At 46.6% G+C, this 19,320-nt stretch overlaps 1 protein-coding gene across 4 annotated transcripts in view; it reads left to right on the plus strand.

Annotated features, from left to right (window-relative positions):
* The window catches only part of LTBP4 (latent transforming growth factor beta binding protein 4), a 1,283,510-nt gene that overhangs the window by 1,163,200 nt on the left and 100,990 nt on the right, over nucleotides 1-19,320 (plus strand). For 3 of the 4 annotated variants that reach the window (XM_069644515.1, XM_069644516.1, XM_069644519.1), the window contains 5 exons: nucleotides 4,127-4,252; nucleotides 6,855-6,986; nucleotides 9,355-9,480; nucleotides 13,669-13,812; nucleotides 18,891-19,106. In XM_069644515.1, the coding sequence (XP_069500616.1) occupies nucleotides 4,127-4,252; nucleotides 6,855-6,986; nucleotides 9,355-9,480; nucleotides 13,669-13,812; nucleotides 18,891-19,106 (744 nt within the window). The remainder of the gene's footprint in view (nucleotides 1-4,126; nucleotides 4,253-6,854; nucleotides 6,987-9,354; nucleotides 9,481-13,668; nucleotides 13,813-18,890; nucleotides 19,107-19,320) is intronic. The other variant, XM_069644518.1, reaches the window with a different exon arrangement.

Below are 19,320 nucleotides of genomic sequence, written 5' to 3' on the forward strand. Positions count from 1 at the left end.
TGGGTACCTGCGAACATGTTTTTCTGAAGCCACATTTGGGCCTGGTTTCCAGTGGGAAACTGTGAACATGTTTTTCTGAAGCCACATTTGGGCCTGGTTTCCAGTGGGCGCCTGTGAACATGTTTTTCAGAGGCCACCTTTGGGCCTGGTTTCCAGTGGGCACCTGTGAGCGTGTTTTTCCGAAGCCACATTTGGGCCTGGTTTCCAGTGGGCACCTTCGAGCATGTATTTCCGAGGCAGCTTTTGGTCCTGGTTTCCATTGGAAACCTGTGAACATGTTTTTCTGAGGCCATTTTTGGGCCTGGTTTCCAATGGGCACCTACGAGTATGTTTTTCTGAGGCCACTTTGGGCCTGGTTTCCAGTGGGCACCTACGAGTATGTCTTTCTGAGGCCACTTTGGGCCTGGTTTCCAGTGGGCACCTACGAGTATGTTTTTCTGAGGCCACTTTGGGCCTGGTTTCCAGTGGGCACCTGTGAACATGTTTTTCTGAGGCCCCTTTTGGGCCTGGTTTCCAGTGGGCACCTACGAGTATGTTTTTCAGAGGCCACTTTGGGCCTGGTCTCCAGTGGGCACCTACAAGTATGTTTTTCTGAGGCCACTTTGGGCCTGGTTTCCAGTGGGCACCTACAAGTATGTTTTTCAGAGGCCACATTTGGGCTTGATTTCCAATGGGCACCTGTGAGCATGTTTTTCTGAGGCCACTTTTGGGCCTGGTTTCCAGTGGGCACCTACGAGTATGTTTTTCTGAGGCCACTTTGGGCCTGGTTTCCAGTGGGCACCTACAAGTATGTTTTTCTGAGGCCACTTTGAGCATTTTAACTAGAGGTGAGTGAATCAATAGAGGTGTAGGAAACTCAGGGAGTTTCATTTTTACTAATGGGATTATTGGTTAAAGTGCTTATGTGGGCAGTGTGTGGGAAAATGGAAAGAGTGCATCAGCATTTAAAAAAGACATGCACAGTACACATGTGTGCTGGCTACATGGCAAACTAATGAGACCAGGTGCTTGGCTGCTACTGACTCTTTGGGAGTGAGGTCATGAATTCATCTGAATTGGAGTGTACTCAGGAACCCTGTCCAGTTTCGATTGGGTCCATGTCCCATATCTGACTGAGAAAAAACAGAATAGGGAGTTTTTGCTGCAGTAGAACTTGCCGAAGTAGATTTTGTCGAATTATTTTCATCGGATTTTGCCGTAAATATATGCAGGGGGGGCTAGGAGAATAATTAATTTAAGTGGTTAAGGGGGGGGGGCTGCAGGGGCCTCCTCCCACATATATTTACGGCAAAATCTTCCTGTTAAAAAAAACAATTTCGACTAAATCTACTGCGATGAAAAAGATTCGACCAGAGCACATAGAACCGAAAAAACACTGCCTTGGTTGGTGTACATTATGCCACTCCAATATAAAGGGGTCTACAAAGTGACTGTTGTTTTCCCAAAGGTGACATCTGCACACACCATAGCCTGTGGCCCCGCAAAGGGAAATACAAAAGAGAAGACACTGTTTGCACCAGACACATACCCTGGGTCTGTGGTGGGAGATCTGGCGGTAAAAGCGGCGCTACCTCAGGAGTGGAAGCACGTTGCTTCTCCCAGTGACTGGATTAGGATGAGCAGTGTACCTTGTATGGTTTGCTCATTTTGAAGGCCAACAATTTGGTTCTCTCTCACTCAGCCAAATGATTTCCCTGACCATTGGGGTTGCTGATGTGTGACCTAGTATTCTTTACCAGTATAGTGTATGGGAACGGTGTTGTGTCCAGGGATGCTGGTTACATGGAAGTGTGTTGCATCAAAGAGAACAGGGTCTACCGGGACACTGGAGAGCCTCTGCATGGTGGCTCTTTGTAGGCCTGGGTCTGCACCGAGACACTTGGGAGAGGAAGACCTGGCTTGTGTTTGGGGGGTTGCAAGTCAAGCTACGCTCACTCCTTTTTGGAAATATGGTAGGGGAAGGTGGGACAACAGGTACGGAGTGGGGTCCTTCTGCAGTCAACCATAGGCCATGCACACGTGCCTCGTAGTGCTGCGAGCAACCCGCCGCCACATGTGGAACCAGATGTTGCTGCTTGATTCTTGATGTCACCTTGAGGGGCACACCTTGTCTGACACATGCAGGTGAGGTAGCCAAGAGGGACCCGTAGATGGTGGGTTCTCTCTTTTATTTGCATCTTGATTTTAAACGCACCAATCTGCCATGCCTGATCACCAGATCTGTCACTACTCATGCCAGTTGTCAGTGTCAATGCTTCTATTAATATCAGTGCCTGTGCCCCACCAATAGTACCAAGAGTACCATTCCACCCAGTCCTCATCAGTGCCATTGTCATAGTTACTGAGAAGTGGGCCCGTCAGCATCCATACCAGTGCTCCCAATCACAATGATTGCCGGGGGTCTCAGTCACCGTCATGGCCGGTGCTGTCGGTCACCATCAATGCCAGTGCTTCCAGTCCCCATCAGGGTCAGGGTCAGGGTCAGGGTCAGGGCCAGGGCCGTTGTATTGAGTCACCATCAGTGCCCGTGCTTCCAGACCCCATTAGGGCCAGGGCCCGTGCTATCAGTCACCATCCATGCCAGTGCTTCCAGTCCCCATCAGAGTCAGGGACAGGGCCAGTGCAGTCAGTCACCATCAGTGCCAGCGCTCCCAGTACCAGTCACGGTCAGGGCAGGGCCAGTGCAATCAGTCACCATCAGTGCCAGTGCTTCCAGTATCAGTCACGGTCAGGGCCAGGGCCGGTGCAATCAGTCACCATCAGTGCCAGTGCTTCCAATCACAATGATTGCCGGGGGTCTCAGTCACCGTCAAGGCCGGTGCTGTCAGTCACCATCCATGCCAGTGCTTCCAGTCCCCATCAGAGTCAGGGACAGGGCCAGTGCAGTCAGTCACCATCAGTGCCAGTGCTTCCAGTCCCCATCAGAGTCAGGGACAGGGCCAGTGCAGTCAGTCACCATCAGTGCCAGTGCTTCCAGTATCAGTCACGGTCAGGGCCAGGGCCGGTGCAATCAGTCACCATCAGTGCCAGTGCTTCCAGTACCAGTCACAGTCAGGGCCAGGGCTGGTGCAATCAGTTACCATCAGTGCCCGTGCTTCCAGTCCCTGTCAGGGGCAGGGCCGATGCAATCAGTCACCATCAGTGCCAGTGCTTCTAGTACCAGTCACGGTCATGGCCAGGGCTGGTGCAATCAGTTACCATCAGTGCCCGTGCTTCCAGTCCCTGTCAGGGGCAGGGCCGATGTAATCAGTCACCATCAGTGCCCGTGCTTCCAGTCCCTGTCAAGGGCAGGACCGATGCAATCAGTCACCATCAGTCTCAGTGCTTCCAGTCCCAGTCACGTTATGGTTTAGGACCAGGGCCAGTGCTGTCAGTCACCAGCAGCGCCAGTGCTTCCAGCCCCCATTACGGTCCGGGCCCAAGCCACCATCATTGTTCAGCCCCCTTCGGGTTACACCTACTACACATGGTAATACAGATTACTTACAAGCCTAAGCAAAATCTTTTCAATAAGAGTCTAGGCCCTCATTGTGAGGCTGCTAGTAGCCTGTCCTAATGGCAAACTCTGTGTACTATTTCCGCCGTATGATATCCTAGTAATACCGGGATATTCCAGGTAGCGGGGAACTGTACATTTCCACACGGGCACCGTTAGTAACGGTCCGGTACTTCTGTGAAAAATCTGACAGGTGGGGCTTGAACTAATGGCAGGTCAAGTCTGCCGGTAGTTCACTGCCCCTACTGGCAGACTTGTAGTTTGCTGGTCCGTAAAAGGTGCTTTTAACTGTTGTTATGGGCACTTTTGGCTGTCATGTGGTCAAAGTCAAAGCCTTATCTCTCTTCTGAGATTGCTGTTTCGCAACAGGAGACTCCTCTGTCCCTGTCACATGATCGAAGAATGTCCACACTCTTTGTCACATAACCACACAAGACTCCTGTCTCTTTACCACATCAGCAGCCTTCCCTATCAATCACTGTCACATAATCGCAACAGTCCCCTCCCATATGACCACAGAAGACTGTTAATGACCAGAGCACACACCTGTCTGCTGCCACACTGTCATAATTGCCGTGATCAATTTCTTGTTCATGACCCCGCGTGCTCAGCTCTCCCTCTTGTTTGCAGACATCAATGAATGCACAAACAGCACTCTGTGTGGCGGGCATGCCGTATGCCAGAACCTGGTGGGCTCCTACCGCTGTGTCTGCAACTGGGGCTATGAGATGGCCAGCGATGGACAGCGCTGTGTGGGTACGTCCGGACCAGCTGCCTCTTCCTTCCTTCTTGACCTCCCCCTGAGCCCCCAGTGTCTTTCCTCACCAGTCTTCTGCTCCATTTGATACAGAGATCGCCCCCCAACCCCAGAGTCTCTGTTTCATTGTCATCCATCCCACCATAACGTTTTTTTTCCTGTTTCCGCTTGGTGAACCTGCTTAGCAGCTAGAAGTCCCATACAATGCTCTTTCTTTAGGCCCCATGTTGCAGGCCTCCATCTGTACCTTGCATGATACTCTGGTGAAGGGGCTTTGCTTGGCTATCCTTCCCTGGCATGGGAACAATTTAAGTAGTGTAGCCAGGGGTGTTGCTAGGTCTGGAAATGATCCGGGGCCATGCTAATTCTGGGAATTCCAGGACTCGGGGATAGCTAGCCTTTTGGTTGTAGTCCCTGATCTTCTTCTCCATAGCCCCCTCAGTAAACCCCTAGCAATGCCTCATTTCCATTGCAAATCGTTGCACTGAGTGCAGCCAATAAACGACTTTAGTTTGACATGAACCAGTTACCCAAAGTGATTTACCCCTGCTTCTGGGGCTGTCCTCGCTCACTTGCTGCTGCTCCCAGGACTCACACCGGCCTAGGGGTGGACGAGTGAAATCCAGACCTGCCGCCACTTTCAGCAAAATAAAAACGAAGTGGGGAGGAACATCCGTCCAGAATGGGGGGGGGGGTGTGAAATGGCCACTCATAGCAAAGCTCCTTCCTGGCTTGTTAGGTGGCCCCTCTGTTATGCAGTGGACGAAAAGCTCTAACTGCAGCAGGCACCGTCTCCAGTCCCAGACCTATGAAAGCAACTGCACTACTCACAAGCTGCTCCAGAAGAATGTAAACCTGCATTACTTGCTGCAGAGCGCTTGCTGCAGAGCTGAGCATTGTGATATAGCGCAAGTGGCTGAGCACTTACTGCAGAGCTGAGCATTGTTATATAGCGCAGTGGCTGAGCGCTTGCTGCAGAGCTGAGCATTGTTATGTAGCGCAAGTGGCTGAGCGCTTGCTGCAGAGCTTAGCATTGTTATATAGCGCAGTGGCTGAGCGCTTGCTGCAGAGCTGAGCATTGTTATATAGCACAGTGGTTGAGCGATTGCTGCAAAGCTGAGCATTGTTATATCGCGCAGTAGTTGAGCGCTTGCTGCAGAGCTGAGCATTGTTATATAGCGCAGTGGCTGAGCACCTGCTGCAGAGCTGATAGTGTAATCTGCAGGTCACCCGCTTGAATCATGGTTGGAAAACTAACATGTGTCTTACCGCTTTCAACAACAGATGTTACTATTACTCAAATTAACGAGGCCCATCGTGCCTTCTGCTCAATGTTGAAAGGCCGAGACACTTCCTCCTGTGCCTGTGACCTTGTACAGAGATTTCTGCGGCAGGCGTATGTACCCTATTTATCGCACCACCCCCAGTTCTCCTAGCCGACCGCTCTCTCTACATTCTTGCAAAGTGCTTTCTTGCTTTTTATCTAGGTTTACACTATATGCCACTTATATACATAACTTTATAGCAATTCCAACCTTTAAAAGATAAAAATGATGTGTTATATTTAGCAATGAATCTGAACTACTAACTGGCTTATATAACGCAAATATCCCTGCAGCAGGCAGTGAACTCACTAAGCTGCTCTATATCTCATAAGTTTAATTTTCCTGAAAGAAAATGGTTACATTCTACTGCACGATCTGATACAGTGCAATTGTTGCTAGGCGACCTGCAATTAATTAAAAGATGTTTTCTGTTATCTGAGACTGGAGTTAAAATCACACTTGCAGGTAAGATGTTCACTTTCAACCGAAAATCAGGCTTTCTACTGCTGAGTGAACAACATGAAAATATAATGTCCTGCTTGAAGGTGTGACATCCCAAGCCACCTATGCTACTAACCATGCTAAAAACGTTATGTGCAATACTCCGCGCCTACCACTAGATGTCGGCCTAGGCATTCGCTGAAAATCCATATTCCACTTGCACGCCAAATCGCCTCAGTCTCATTGTTTTAAACCAGCTGAAGTACCCGCATAAACACATTAAAAAATATTGTTTTTGTTTGCAGCAAGCTTGGTGCAATCTGTCTTGTGTTCAAAACTTTTAAAATAGTCTAAGTCCTGAATGGGGCTAATGGCACCCTGCAGAGGTTAGTTCCCTTCCCTTTCGAATTTCTGGTAAAATACAGTGATGAGTGCAGAGGCTGCTTTAAAAACAACAGGAGTGGCTGGTGAGGGAGCTGAGCCATAGCAGCGCTGAATTAAAGGCCCAGAAACATCTTTTTTTAAAAAAAAATAAAAAAAATGAGTTGCCAAAAACAAACAAAAGCGAGACACTTTTTAAACATGCATTTGGTTTTGTGGCAGGGAAGGGTATCTTCTTTTGGGTCATGAAGATTTAGTTGGATCTTCAAGTTCTCTGCACTCTTTTTCGACCCCATCTCCTGTGCTGTGCAGAGCAGTGCTAATGGACACTCCACCCACTGTGTCATGGCAGTGGGGTCTGGTGTGGTAGCTCACTGTACTGAAGTCCCCTTTCTGTTTCTCCACCCAGTCATCCGCCCATTCAGGTCTCCTTTGTGTTCCCGCTCTCTTGCAGATGTTGATGAGTGCGTGGAGTATGGAGTGTCGCTCTGCGGTCTGAGGGGCTGTGAGAACACGGCTGGATCCTACAAGTGTGTGACCAACTGTGACCCCGGCTATCAGCTGACCCCGGCAGGGGAATGCACAGGTAGGTGACCTCCGCCAGTCTTCTCGGCTTCCCTAAAGAATGCCAACCTCCTTGCCACCAGGGTTGTTTGCAGAGTCAAGAAAGGGTATGAAGATTAATTAATCGCATGTTTTTTTTACTGAGTTTTTGTCGCTGATTTTTGGCCACAAAAATTCGAAAAATATGGCGGGTGGCTGGTAAATGGATATCAGGTGTAGAGGGTTTGGGGAACAGGTAGTAAAATACTGGGAGGGGTGGATTGTGTGGGGGGACCTGCAGGGACTTGTTAGGAAGTTTTTCTGCACACTGCATCTTCATTCATCTTTCCGCTCTCATAGCGTTCCAAAGCTTTACCATAGATTTGTTCGAATACCATTTCCCCTAATGAGATTTCACTGAATATATTTCACCGAAAAAGGTAGGGGAAATTGTATATGTGTAATGCATAATAGGTGTGGTGTGGTGTGGGGTAAGGTTATAAATTAGGTTACGGAGGGGTGAGGGGGTGCAGTGTGGGGTCTCCACCCGCATTAAAAAAAATAAAGAAAGAATAAAAGATTTATTTTTTCGGTGAAATGGATTTGGTGAAATCTCCAGTAGGAGAAATATATTCGAAGAAATCACATACATCCTTCCAAAGCATTATAATGGTGACTGCAACCGACGTCTCCCTTTTGATCTAGTTGTTAACATTTACTCTGATTTTTTCATTAACAATTTTACCAATGACATGCAGAGACATATATACAAATACACAACACCATTATAAACCATTTGCATACAAAACAGAATCAAATGCAAACGCTCCACATGTTCGAACCTTGTCAAGTTAAAATGCAGCGTCATCTGCGCAATGCGATAGTCACTTGTTTTGTTCCTCCCCTCCCTTTCTGCACCCCTCTCCCTCACCTTTTGTTTTCCTCCGGCTCTACCAGAAATGTCGTCAGGCCTAGTACGGTAGTCACATGTCTGTTTCCATTTCCTTCCTACTCCCCCCCTCCCTTCCTTATCTATGTCTTAGCTCTTACACTATCTGAAATGTCGTCAGGCTGAGTACGATAGTTAATTTCACATCCTTACAGTTCATGGCCTGTAAGAATGTCACTGTATATTTCCCTTGTTCCCTCCCTTGCAGCGCTTTGAAACACATTGTGTATGGGCGCTATATAAATAAACTATCATATCATATCATATCAATGCGGCCTCCAAAAGCTCTGGAATGTCATCAAGGAGGTGCCTGTCATTACTCCTCAATAGCATTTGCACAATTCCTAATATTAGTCCAAATGCACCAAGGCCTTAGCCTTTTGCTTTGCAAGTGCATGCATGTACTGCAGAGTGAAAGCACGTGACGCAGGCCACAGAAGCAGCTGCAGCTAGACCTTATATACAATGGGGGATTCTTCCTGTCGGAAAATAGTTACTTGATCGTATAGAATGTGTTATTCACAAAACTACTACCTTTTCTCACTTTTCCCCAGAAGCTCCCCGTCTCTAGAGCTCTGGTCCTCTCCAGGCTAGACTATTGCAACAGCCTCTTCCTAAATCTGCCTGTCTCTACTCTTCGGCCTTTACAACTCATCCAGAACACGACTGCAAGACTTGTCCTTGGCCTTAAGCCCAGGGATTTTATCTCTCCAACTCAGAAATCTCTGCACTGGCTCCCTGTGGCTGCAATGATCAAATTCAAGACCCTTTGCATCGTCCACAAGGCTTTCTGGGGCCTGGTACCCCACTACCTCCAACTTTCGCTTCATAAACATCTTTCTTCACGAGCTCACCGCTCATCCACCTCCAATTCCCTGAGGGTCAGACGCTTTTCCAAGTAGAGAATAGGGAGCAAATCTCTTTCCTCGGCTGCAGCCTCCATCTGGAACTGCCTCTCTCAAACTTGAGCAGAACCTCCTCCGTTTCTGGAAGCAACTGAAGACCTTCCTTTTCGCTTCCACTTACTCTCTTCCTCTCCCCTGCTAATGTCCCTGATAGCTCCACACACTTGTCACTTGGCCGACCCCTGAACTCGGGCCCAGGCTCCTGCATGTCCAGTTGCCCTTGCACTGCCTCCGGGCTCCCTCAGCACATAAGGGTCTATATCTGTAACCCTACAGACCCTTCTCTTTGCACTTAAGAGCAACCCTCTTGCAGCACTTATTGAGTCACCTGCACGTCTCCTCACCCCCCCCTCCCCAGGGCACTTCTCCCCTCCCTTCTTCCTTGCTCTTGCACGATCTGAATGACACAAGGCCTAGTACGATCATTGTTTGTCCTCCTTCTGTTTCCCCCTCCTTGTCTTGTCGCAAATAGAAACACTTGTGTACAGGCATGTTATAAAAGACTTATTTTGTCATAACCCCTCAGTTCACATCACAAATCGGTTGCTCCATTTCAGACATCAACGAATGCCAGAATCGAACAACCTGTGGTGAGCACGCCATGTGCCAGAACCTTGTGGGCTCTTTCCAGTGCCTGTGTGACCAGGGATACGAGGGGGCACGCGACGGGCGGCAGTGTGTTGGTAAGTTGACTTGTGGAACTATTGTGCAATGGTGTGGCTCTATGACCTATAGTCACATTGAAAATCGTTGTTTTTGCACAATTGTTCAAGTGTGGCAGAGTAATGCTTACAGAGGCCTTTCTAGCTGGCTTGCTGCAGCCTATGTATTTCCTGATTCATAGGAAAACACCATAAAATGATAGAATAATAGTATATAGGCTCTCCTGTTGTTTAATGTTTAATATTTATATTAATAAGTTGATTGAAGATCTGGTGTTAACTTGTCTCGACCCACCGAGAACAGGAAATGTTAGGTTTACTGTCCTCTGCTTCGTGGGTGATGCTGTCTTGATTGCTACTTCCGCGATGGGCCTGAAGAGAGCGGTTGATAGTTTTATTAAAAAATGTAATCAAATAGAATTTAAATAAATATAGGGAAAGCAAAAGACATACTCTTCAAGCCCAAACACTCAAGCCATCGTACCTTGAATGTTTTTGTAGATGACTGCAAACTTGGCTCGTTTTAATGATTATTTGGGAACCAGGTTTACGGATAGCGGATCCTGGTCAGCCCAACTTGATAAGGCCTGTGTGAACCTTGAAAGGAATTGTGGGGCGATAGCCACGTTTTACCGCAGCCACAGAGGCGGGCCCTCAGTCCCGCTCTCAAATTGTATCGGCTGCAGTCAAAAACATTGGCCATGTATGGAGCAGAAATTTGGGGGCCTGAGAATGCCATAAGTCATGCTTCAGAGGAAAATAGTTTTCTTTAAAAAATGGCTCCTTTTACATTGAGCACCCCAAATGCGCCGCTACACATTGAATGTAAATTGCAGAGTATTGAAGACGAGCTGGGATTGAGAGCAGTGTTCCACTGGATTAGACTGTGGGGGAAGCCCAAGCTTGTATAACTATAGAGAATGCATGAACCAGGTATTGGCACTAGAGGGGGGGAGAGCCCTCCCATGGTGTGCCCATGCTTACAGATGTTTGACCTTGCTGGAATTGGATGCTTTTTGAGTAAATCCACACCTTATTGATAATCAAAGCAAATCTAAAGTTAAACTAGCAGCGCCAACCTTGCGTAGAGGCATGCTGGAGAATGAATGTTGTAGAAGGAGCTTTGGATCACTATATATGGTGAGCAAAAGCGATTCCAGCTATGACGATTATTTAAATTATGTCTACCCGCAATACGCACAAGCCTTGTTTATCAAATTCAGGCTGAATACCCTACAAGTGGCAGAGTTCACCTGTAAGTGGACAAAAACGTGCATTGATAATTGAGTGCTTTGTGGATCCAACAATGAAACCCTGATCCACTTGATGTTCTTGTGCCAGGATACTAAACCTTGAGAGATAAACGTCTGAGTCTGCTCTTTTTACCAGCTGGTATGTGAACCACTAAGGAAGCAATATTGTATTGGAAAGAGACTGATCACTTGGATGTAGTTTATAGAGTCTCTAAATTCATCCATTTAGCCTGGATAAAAAGGAGTCAGGTGCTTATAGCCACGAGCTGACCACTCATTTTAATGTGTATGAATTGAAAATGTTTTATTGTTAGGACAACTGTTTTACATTTTGAAATGTTAATGGGCATTTTTGGATAAGTTTTAATCTTTTGTATGTATGTACCTAAAGACAAAATTGTCGAATGCAAGTTTTAGGATTGGTTGATTGGATGGGATATTTTGAGTATGTGACTCTCGTTTCTGGATTGGATATTTTGAGTATGTGACTCTCGTTTCTGGATTGGATATTTTGAGTATGTGACTCTCGTTTCTGGAGTCTTGGTCTTCTTTGCCTTATCCAGGCGTTGCTTTCATGTTTTGCCGCAGCTGCACCGGCTGGTGGTATGATCAAAGTAGATAGTTGAGAGGTGGCTGTCTTTATGGTGGACACACCAGGGAGGCAATCAAGCATATTATTTTCTCATGTCCTCACATTTATCCCCAGGTGGTGATGGTGATATCTAACTGGACTGAGCATAGTAGTTCCCCTGAAAGGTGTGTCAACATTTCTATTCACATTCTTAGCGTCGGGCCAGTTTCCAGACGCTTCTGCAAAGGACCAATCCTGGTTGCTAAAGGGCATCTATATACTAGGCCATGTCAGGGATTCTAACTTGACACTGGGAATGCACTGTGCTTTGCAATGTGCTGACCTGCAACTGCACCGTCGTCTGCTTCATTGGACTGTGGGCGCTATAGGCGATTTCCTTGTTTATTGCTCGTTGGACTATAGTAGTAATACAGCAGAGCTGTCTGGCTTTGATGAATGGGTACTTTATTTCTAGCACCGATTTAGTTGTTGCACGGTATGCAAGCTTTATATTTTATGTTGAATCTATACTGTCAGCATGCTCTCTTGTGTGGGCGGGGGGCGGGGCGGGGGTGGGAGTGTTGTTGTCTGTGCATAAACATAATGACAATACCGACTCCATGAAAACACAATTAAACTAAAGGATGAGCATACTCGTCCTTGGCACTTAATTTCGCTCTAGTCTTTTGATTTAGAAACAACAGTCCCAACAGCGAATTAATGAATATTCTGGGTGGCAAACCCTGCTCAATGGAGCCATTTCAGTGGCAAGGACCATGCTGATCGACATCTAAAGCTCCAGGGCTTACTGTAGACCAGAAAGCATTCCACACAATCTGCACCCCAGCATTGCTACCCATGTGATGTTTGCTTATCGCTGTGGGGGACCCACAGGGGCTGGTCCTTGACCCCTGGCTCTTTCCTGTAGATGCAACTCCTTTCTCTGCTATGGTTCAGACGTTTGGCTTTCATTCTCATTTTTATGCTGATGAGACTTAGACCTTTTGCTTTCTCTGACTCACTTCATTATTCTCTCTCTGTCATAACTCGGCGGCGGGGACCTGTACCATTACTCTTTTGTGCAAACGGGTCTGCGCCGTCGAAGTTGCCTCATTTGCACGGCAGAGTGCCAACGTGGAGGACAAAAAGGCAGCGAACATGCTTGTGTGTCGCCCCTTTTGCACCCTGCCATGCAAATTGAGTAAACACTGCTTGCCAAGTACGCATGGCAGGCCGGCTTTACCGTGGATTCCTACAGATTCCGGCGGCCTTTGGTTTGTACAAAACCTGGTGGACTTCATAGGGATCTCCAGCATTTGCGCCATCATGAAAAACCATGCCAGTGCAACTGCTGGAGCATTTGTATGGTGGAGAAGAAGGGAGCAGCGGAAACGCAATGTACTTACCGCACATGAAAATGGGGCGGTTCGTTAATGAAATGCATAAAAGCCTTGCACAATCCTTACACAAAGCTTTTAGGCATATCGTTTACTTCACACGGAGCCCCAAATGTTTCGACTCTAATTCCTATCATTCTCAGCTCTATCACATTTGTAGAATCTCTATATTTTTTCTTCTAAGGCTCTTACTCTTAGCTTGGTATTTTCCCATCTTGATTGTTGCTTGTCCCTTCTTGCTGACCTTCCTTCCTATGCCCTCGTCCTTCTTCTATTTTTATTCTGCTTTTTATGTTCTCCGTCAGCTTCCAGCCTGTCCTCTCATCTCTCTGTCCTTGACCGCACGTCACTGGCTTCCATTTCTCGTCGCCCCAGCTTTGTTTTTTGCGTATTGTTTTTAAATGCAACTATGGTCTTGCCACTGCTTTCCCTAGTATCATTCTACGCACCTACTCGTGAACTTGGCTCATCTTCTGTGTTTCTCCTGGCTGACTGTTCCGTGTCCCTTTGTGCTCCATCTTGTTTTTATTCTTGTAGGCTTCAGGCTCGTAAGCTGTGGAAATACCCCTGCTTTCTCTGTACCCTCTACTGCAACTCTTTCGTCTTTCCTCTAGTCTCTTAAAGCTCAGCTCCTTGCTTCCTCTAGATGGACTCCTCACTTTTTGTTGGTTATGTTATTGCTTCTGTTTGGGAAACCGTTCATATAATGTATATACTGTGCTTCGGCGAAAGTGCTCTTCAAATCTAAATAAAATGAAATAAACATCTGAAATGCGAATCAGCAGTAAAAACAGGGTCCCATCTGACATTAAAATTCAAATGTTGCCAAGTTATAGTGACAGACTAAAATGCAAAGAAAATCTTTGCCCACCCTAATGAAGGATGAACTCTCTCTCATGCTGAATGCCTTAAATTGTGCACTGACAGACATGTGGCATCCAATGTAAAAAAAGTCACATGTGAATATGTGCCCTTGGTCTCTCCCCAGATGTGAATGAGTGTCAGACCTTACAGGGTGTCTGTGGGATGGCCCAGTGTGAAAATGTGGAGGGCTCTTTCCTCTGCATCTGTCCCAACAGCAACGAGGAGTTCGACCCCATGACCGGGAAATGCATCAGGCCGCGAAGTGCAGGTAATGCAACCAGTCACTTTAATGTCTTTATTCAACATTTCTTGAAGCCAGTTGTCGATTCATATGTGTATACCTACAGACAAAGCTCGTACCAGCAATGTGTTTTCACATAACCTGCCCCTCGGGTGTCCAGATGCTGCAGATACATTTGGCGATGTATCTGTAAAAGGAGCATATTACACCCCTCTCAGCATTTTTTTACCCCCAACCCCCCATACCCTCGCACCTTAAGGTCAGGGCATGCTCCATCTATATTTCCTTTGGAAATGTATCTACTGTCCAGGGTCCTGCCCACCCAAGATGGCTGCCAAATTCAAGACTGCAGAGCCAAGAAAATATCTACGTTTGGTTTGCTTGTAACAGGTTAGCCAAGGGATAGTATCAAGTGTATATCCAAAAGAAAACAACACGTTGATACCTTATTTAGGCTAACCAAGTGAATTATGTGTGAGATTTCATGGTGTTTACCACTTCCTCAGGCCGGGGTGAAATTAAGCGTTCGAAAAAACATTACAACATTACAGCTTAAACAGCCCCTTCTGGGGTTCCTTTTTCTTATATTTGCCTGTCTCTGTACCTGATGTGTTGTTTGTTCAGAGAGGGAATAACAACCCATATATGACATACGTGCATCCAGTGTTTCCCCAATAGGTTATATAGTCAGTACGGCGTTGTTACATCGCCAGTATATGTTTCGGTTTGTTTTTTGCAGAAACCTTTTCAATGAAAACTCATTGAAACATATGGGTGATGGTTAAGGGTATATAAGGGATGGGGGGTGGGGAAGAGGGAATAAATAATAAGAGCCTGGGTCCAAAATACCTTCAACTATCCCTCCGCAAATACCTCCCCTCTCGAGCCATTCGCTCCTCTACCTCTATCTCCCTCAGGGTCAGTCGTTTTTCAAAGAAACGAGCTGGGGGCAGATCTCTGTCTTCGGCTGGGGCCTCCCTTTGGAACAGCCTACCGGCCACCTTGAAACTTGAGGAGAACCATCTCCAGTTCCGGAAGCACCTCAAGCCCTTCCTCTTCGCTTCCGCCTTTGCCCCGCTTCTCCCCTGCTGACCTGTTTTTCTCTCTTGGCACTGTGCACCTGGACACCCTCTGTCCTTCGGGCCCAGGTACCTGCTCACCCTGCCTCCCTCCTGCACTTCCTCTGGGCCTACCATTGCACTGGGTTCTGTATCTGTACCCACACAGTCCCCCACTCTTCCTCTGCACTTATCAGATATACCCTATCTGACTAATCTTGCACTTGCCACATGCTGGTTGCACTGCCACTTTTTCATTGCCTGTATTTATTCATTTATTTAACTTATTCTTTTCTCTCCTCTGTTCTGCACTTTTCACTTCTCCCCCTTCCACGCAATTTTCCCCTTTTCCCTTCTCCATGCACTTGCGCGTTCTTAATGTCACTGGGCCTAGTACGATTGTTGATTTTATTTTTTGTTCTCCCTTGTTCCCCTCCCTTTGCTTGGTCGCGCTCTGAAACACTTGTGTACGAGCGCGATATAATTAAAATATCATATCATATATCATATCATAAGGTGGGGACGGCTTGGGGCGACCCCTCAAATATATATATATTTTTTTAATTTGTTGAGGCTTTTTTGAGAAAAAAATTATTCATCAAACAACTCATCGAAAAAACGACTGGCGGTGTGACAACATAGAAACATATAGTCAAGAGGCAGTGGACGAGTCCCTGTATAGGGCCGCTGAGCTCTGAGATGACTTGCAATATAAATGCTTGGTTCGTGCATTAGGAGTGTTTCATATTAAATAATTCATGTTCACGCACCCGCCCATTTAATACTGGCTCATTTGCTCCCTTTGACACAGCATGCCTTGCAGTTCAGAACATGTGCCCCACACGATGAATCTGCACTGTAGGGACACGCAACCCGATATGCAGCTTGCAATGGGTTGCAAGCAATGATTTGAGCAGTTTAACAGAATGCGCTTCAGAAATAGGTTTCTTGGTTTGCAATAAGTCTTGATGTAAAGAGAGAGGCCCGCCCGCCTGCACTAAACTTCAGTTTAGCACTAAATGAACATCCGTCCATAACTGCCTATTAATTGACTCAAGAATAACAGAGAAAGTTAGTTTACACTAAAGGACTGAGAAACAATAGTCAACCCTTTATTTCAGTGTTTAAGCAGTAGCTGATATTCTGTTAGGAAAGTAACTTTCAGAAACGGCGCTGCGTGCTTGATAGCAACAGGCATTGCGATGACGTCGCAACTTAAAAGTACATCGAATTGCAGCACTGGGGAATAGTGGGACTAAAACCGGAATGGAGAAAAGCAGGACTATATAAAAGATTGAGGCAACATTAGAAAAAGAAACCAGTCTGGAAATCGTAACACAGGATATAATAAACACAGGATTGTGTAGAAGAGGGACTGCACACATGGCAAGAGTGGAAATCAAACAATTGGGCAGAGTGGACATTGAAAACAAGGAGTGGCAACATTGATATTGATATTGATATTTTATTTGTATTGCGCTCGTACACAACTGTTTCAGAGCGCGACGAGGCACGGGAGGGGAACAAGGGAGAACAAAACAACGATCTTACTAGGCCCAGTGACATTGAGAATGCGCAAGTGCATGAGAGCGGGAAAGGGCATTGGAGGGGGGGAGAAGTGGAAAGTGCTGGCAAAGGAATAACAAATAAATAGTAACTAAATAATAAAAAGCACCAAACCGTGATAGTGCAGCCAACAAGCGCCCAGTGCTAGGTTTAAGGCAACAGGCAGGGTGTGTCTGATAAGTGCAGGAAAAAGAAGGGGGCCGCTGTAGGGTTACAGATACAGACCCCAGTGCAAGGGATTGCAAAGAGGCAGTGCTGGTGAGCAGGTACCTGGGGCCCGAAAGTCAGTGGGTAACCAGGTGCACGATGCCGAGACAGATCAGATCAGCAGGGGAGAGACAACTTTGGAAAAAAGGCAACAGATTAAGTGTAAATAAAAGTATATGGTGGGAGCAAAGTGGGACTAACCAGTGTGCCAAAGTGGAACTGAAAGCAGGATAGAGTTAAAAAGAGAATTTAAGCAAAAGAGCTGCAGCAAAGAGGAAATAGAAACATGGCCTACAAAATGGGTGAAAATTCAGGTGGCAATGAGAACAGGGCTTGGTAAAAGTTGGACTCAAACAGGAAAGGGAGAAAGTTGCATTCAACGTGGATGGAGAAGAGGGAATTAAGCATTGCTTGAGTCAAGTATGAACAGACACAGAACCTGTGCAAATTGGGGGGAGGTGCCTGGGGGCGGGGGGGTTAACACATGCTGGGGAAAAGTGGGAATTAACACAGGGGGCAGGATCTACAAAGTGAACATCCCATTGAAAAACGCTTCGTAAATCAGGCCCAGAGCTGGTAAAGTGAGAATAATAACATAACTGGAGCATAGTGGGATAAAACAGCCAAACATATGGAAAAAAGAAAGCAGCACGAAGTGGGCACTGAAGCTACAGTAAGTGGGAATAACACGAGCTGTGAAAATGTGAGATTAAAGAAATGTGTTTCGGTAAAGTGGTGCTAAAACATGCTGTGTATTAAAGTACACCTAGAGATAGGGAACAGTGGGAATACAAGCAGGTGTGCACAAAGCACGGATTGAATAAAATGGAATGATATACACAGTGTGCCTGTTTTCCAAAAGTGTTTTTCAAGGGGAGAGTCTCACTGAAAAACGCCTTATAAATCAGGCCCAGTGTATTTGTTGACAATATACTTCTGGGCGCACACAGAGTACAGTAGCCCTAAGAAATGGGGAATCATTCTTTAAAAGCTATCCTGAGTAGATTACTGCAATGCTACAATCCCAGTATTACCCACATTGACCTTTTACAATTGACCTTTTGTCCTAATTGACCTAATAGTAGTAGTCCAAATTGACCTTCTCATAATTCACCTTTATTTTCGGTTTTTTATATATGTGTGGGGTGGGTTTGGGATAATAAACAATATGAGGGGATTGGGTGGGGGTTTTCGGGTGTTTTGGTCTGGGTGGGGGGTTGCGGGGGGATACCCCCGCATATATGTCCTTATTATCCTTTTATATTTGATCAATTCTCCTGCGATCAGTTCTCCCGCGATCAATTGTCACAAGGTCAATTCGTATACATCGACAATCCTTAGACCCAGTGCTGTAACAAAAAACAGAGATTCTCAAAGACAGCAGAAGTGACAGCTCCCGCCCCGCACTGTCACTCAACTATTGGTTCTGATGCTGGGCAACTTAGCTATTTGATTTCAAGTCATAGTTAGTCAATATCCAGGGGCGGAGCCAACCTAAACATTTTGTCGATGACCGTTTTGAAAGCTGGTAGTGAGTGGGGCCATTAACCAGTTGGCCTGTCAACTCCCCCTTCCTCTGAGCCCAAGAGGCTGACAGATGCTATTCCTTTCTTTGGCCCCAGTAAATGAATCCATCGTCCCAATTCAAAGGATATTTAATTTCACAAAGAGATGCCAATCATCAGGGGGCAAAGGGGGTGTAGCCATCTAATTGCTGAATCCAGCAGCCAAGCCTTTGGCTCTATCATAGGAGGTATATTGATATTGCTTGTGTAGACTTTTGTCCTCTGCCACTGTGTATTTTCTGTTGCCACAGTAACGATTGTTTAATCGTAAATACTCTGCTCTCTAAGGTGAGAAAATTGACAGGCTCTTGCTATCAAGACCCTTTCCAATCAGCATACCGGGCAGAGAGCCACTGCAGAGTACTGCCTTCTGCCTGCAACCTCCTCCATGTGTGTGCAGGTTACAGCTCTACCAAGCAAGCGGCTGGCAGCACCCCTGCAATACCTTATGCTGCTGCTACTCTCGTGTGGCTTACCTCACCTAGAGCCAACCATCGATTATGCTGCAGGAGCGAAGCACATGTCTAGTTCATATTGACATGTGATGAACTATCAGGGCTGAAATAATTCGTTATCACTGCAATGGTTAGAAAGTGGACCTCCATTTGTGAAGGAAGGTCGTGCAAAGAGTTGTTCTAGGGTTTTATAAGCGTCTAATGACTGACAGCCTTGCCATGTAATAACTGGTCTCTTCCATCCTCATTCCTAGCTCGTCCGATGCTCCCGAGTGGTCCAAGCCCTCCCAGAGCTGGCCATGATGTGGTGCCCGTTGGTGGCTTGAAGGAATGCTACTACAACCTGGACGACGTCAAGGTCTGTGAGAACATCCTTGCCCGGAACCTGAGCTCGGAGGAGTGCTGCTGCACCGTGGGTGAAGGCTGGGGGTCCGACTGCAAGATCCAGAAGTGCCCAAGGTTCGACACAGGTACGATACAATGCGCTCAATGGAGAGATACTTCTGTTTCTCTTCCACTGCCTCTACTCCGTATGTTATGTCTCTACATGGTCGGTGAAATGTACGCTACCATCAATCTTGGGTCAACGAGCGTTGTAGGATGTTGGGTCCCAAAGCAGTCAATGCTCTTTGGGGCAGAGAAAGACGTGCTGATATCTTTCAAATGGTTATGTACTGAGATGTC

Source organism: Ambystoma mexicanum, chromosome 2p (assembly GCF_040938575.1).
Source record: "Ambystoma mexicanum isolate Mex_15411 chromosome 2p, UKY_AmexF1_1, whole genome shotgun sequence".
In the NCBI taxonomy this organism is placed as follows: Eukaryota; Metazoa; Chordata; class Amphibia; order Caudata; family Ambystomatidae; genus Ambystoma; species Ambystoma mexicanum.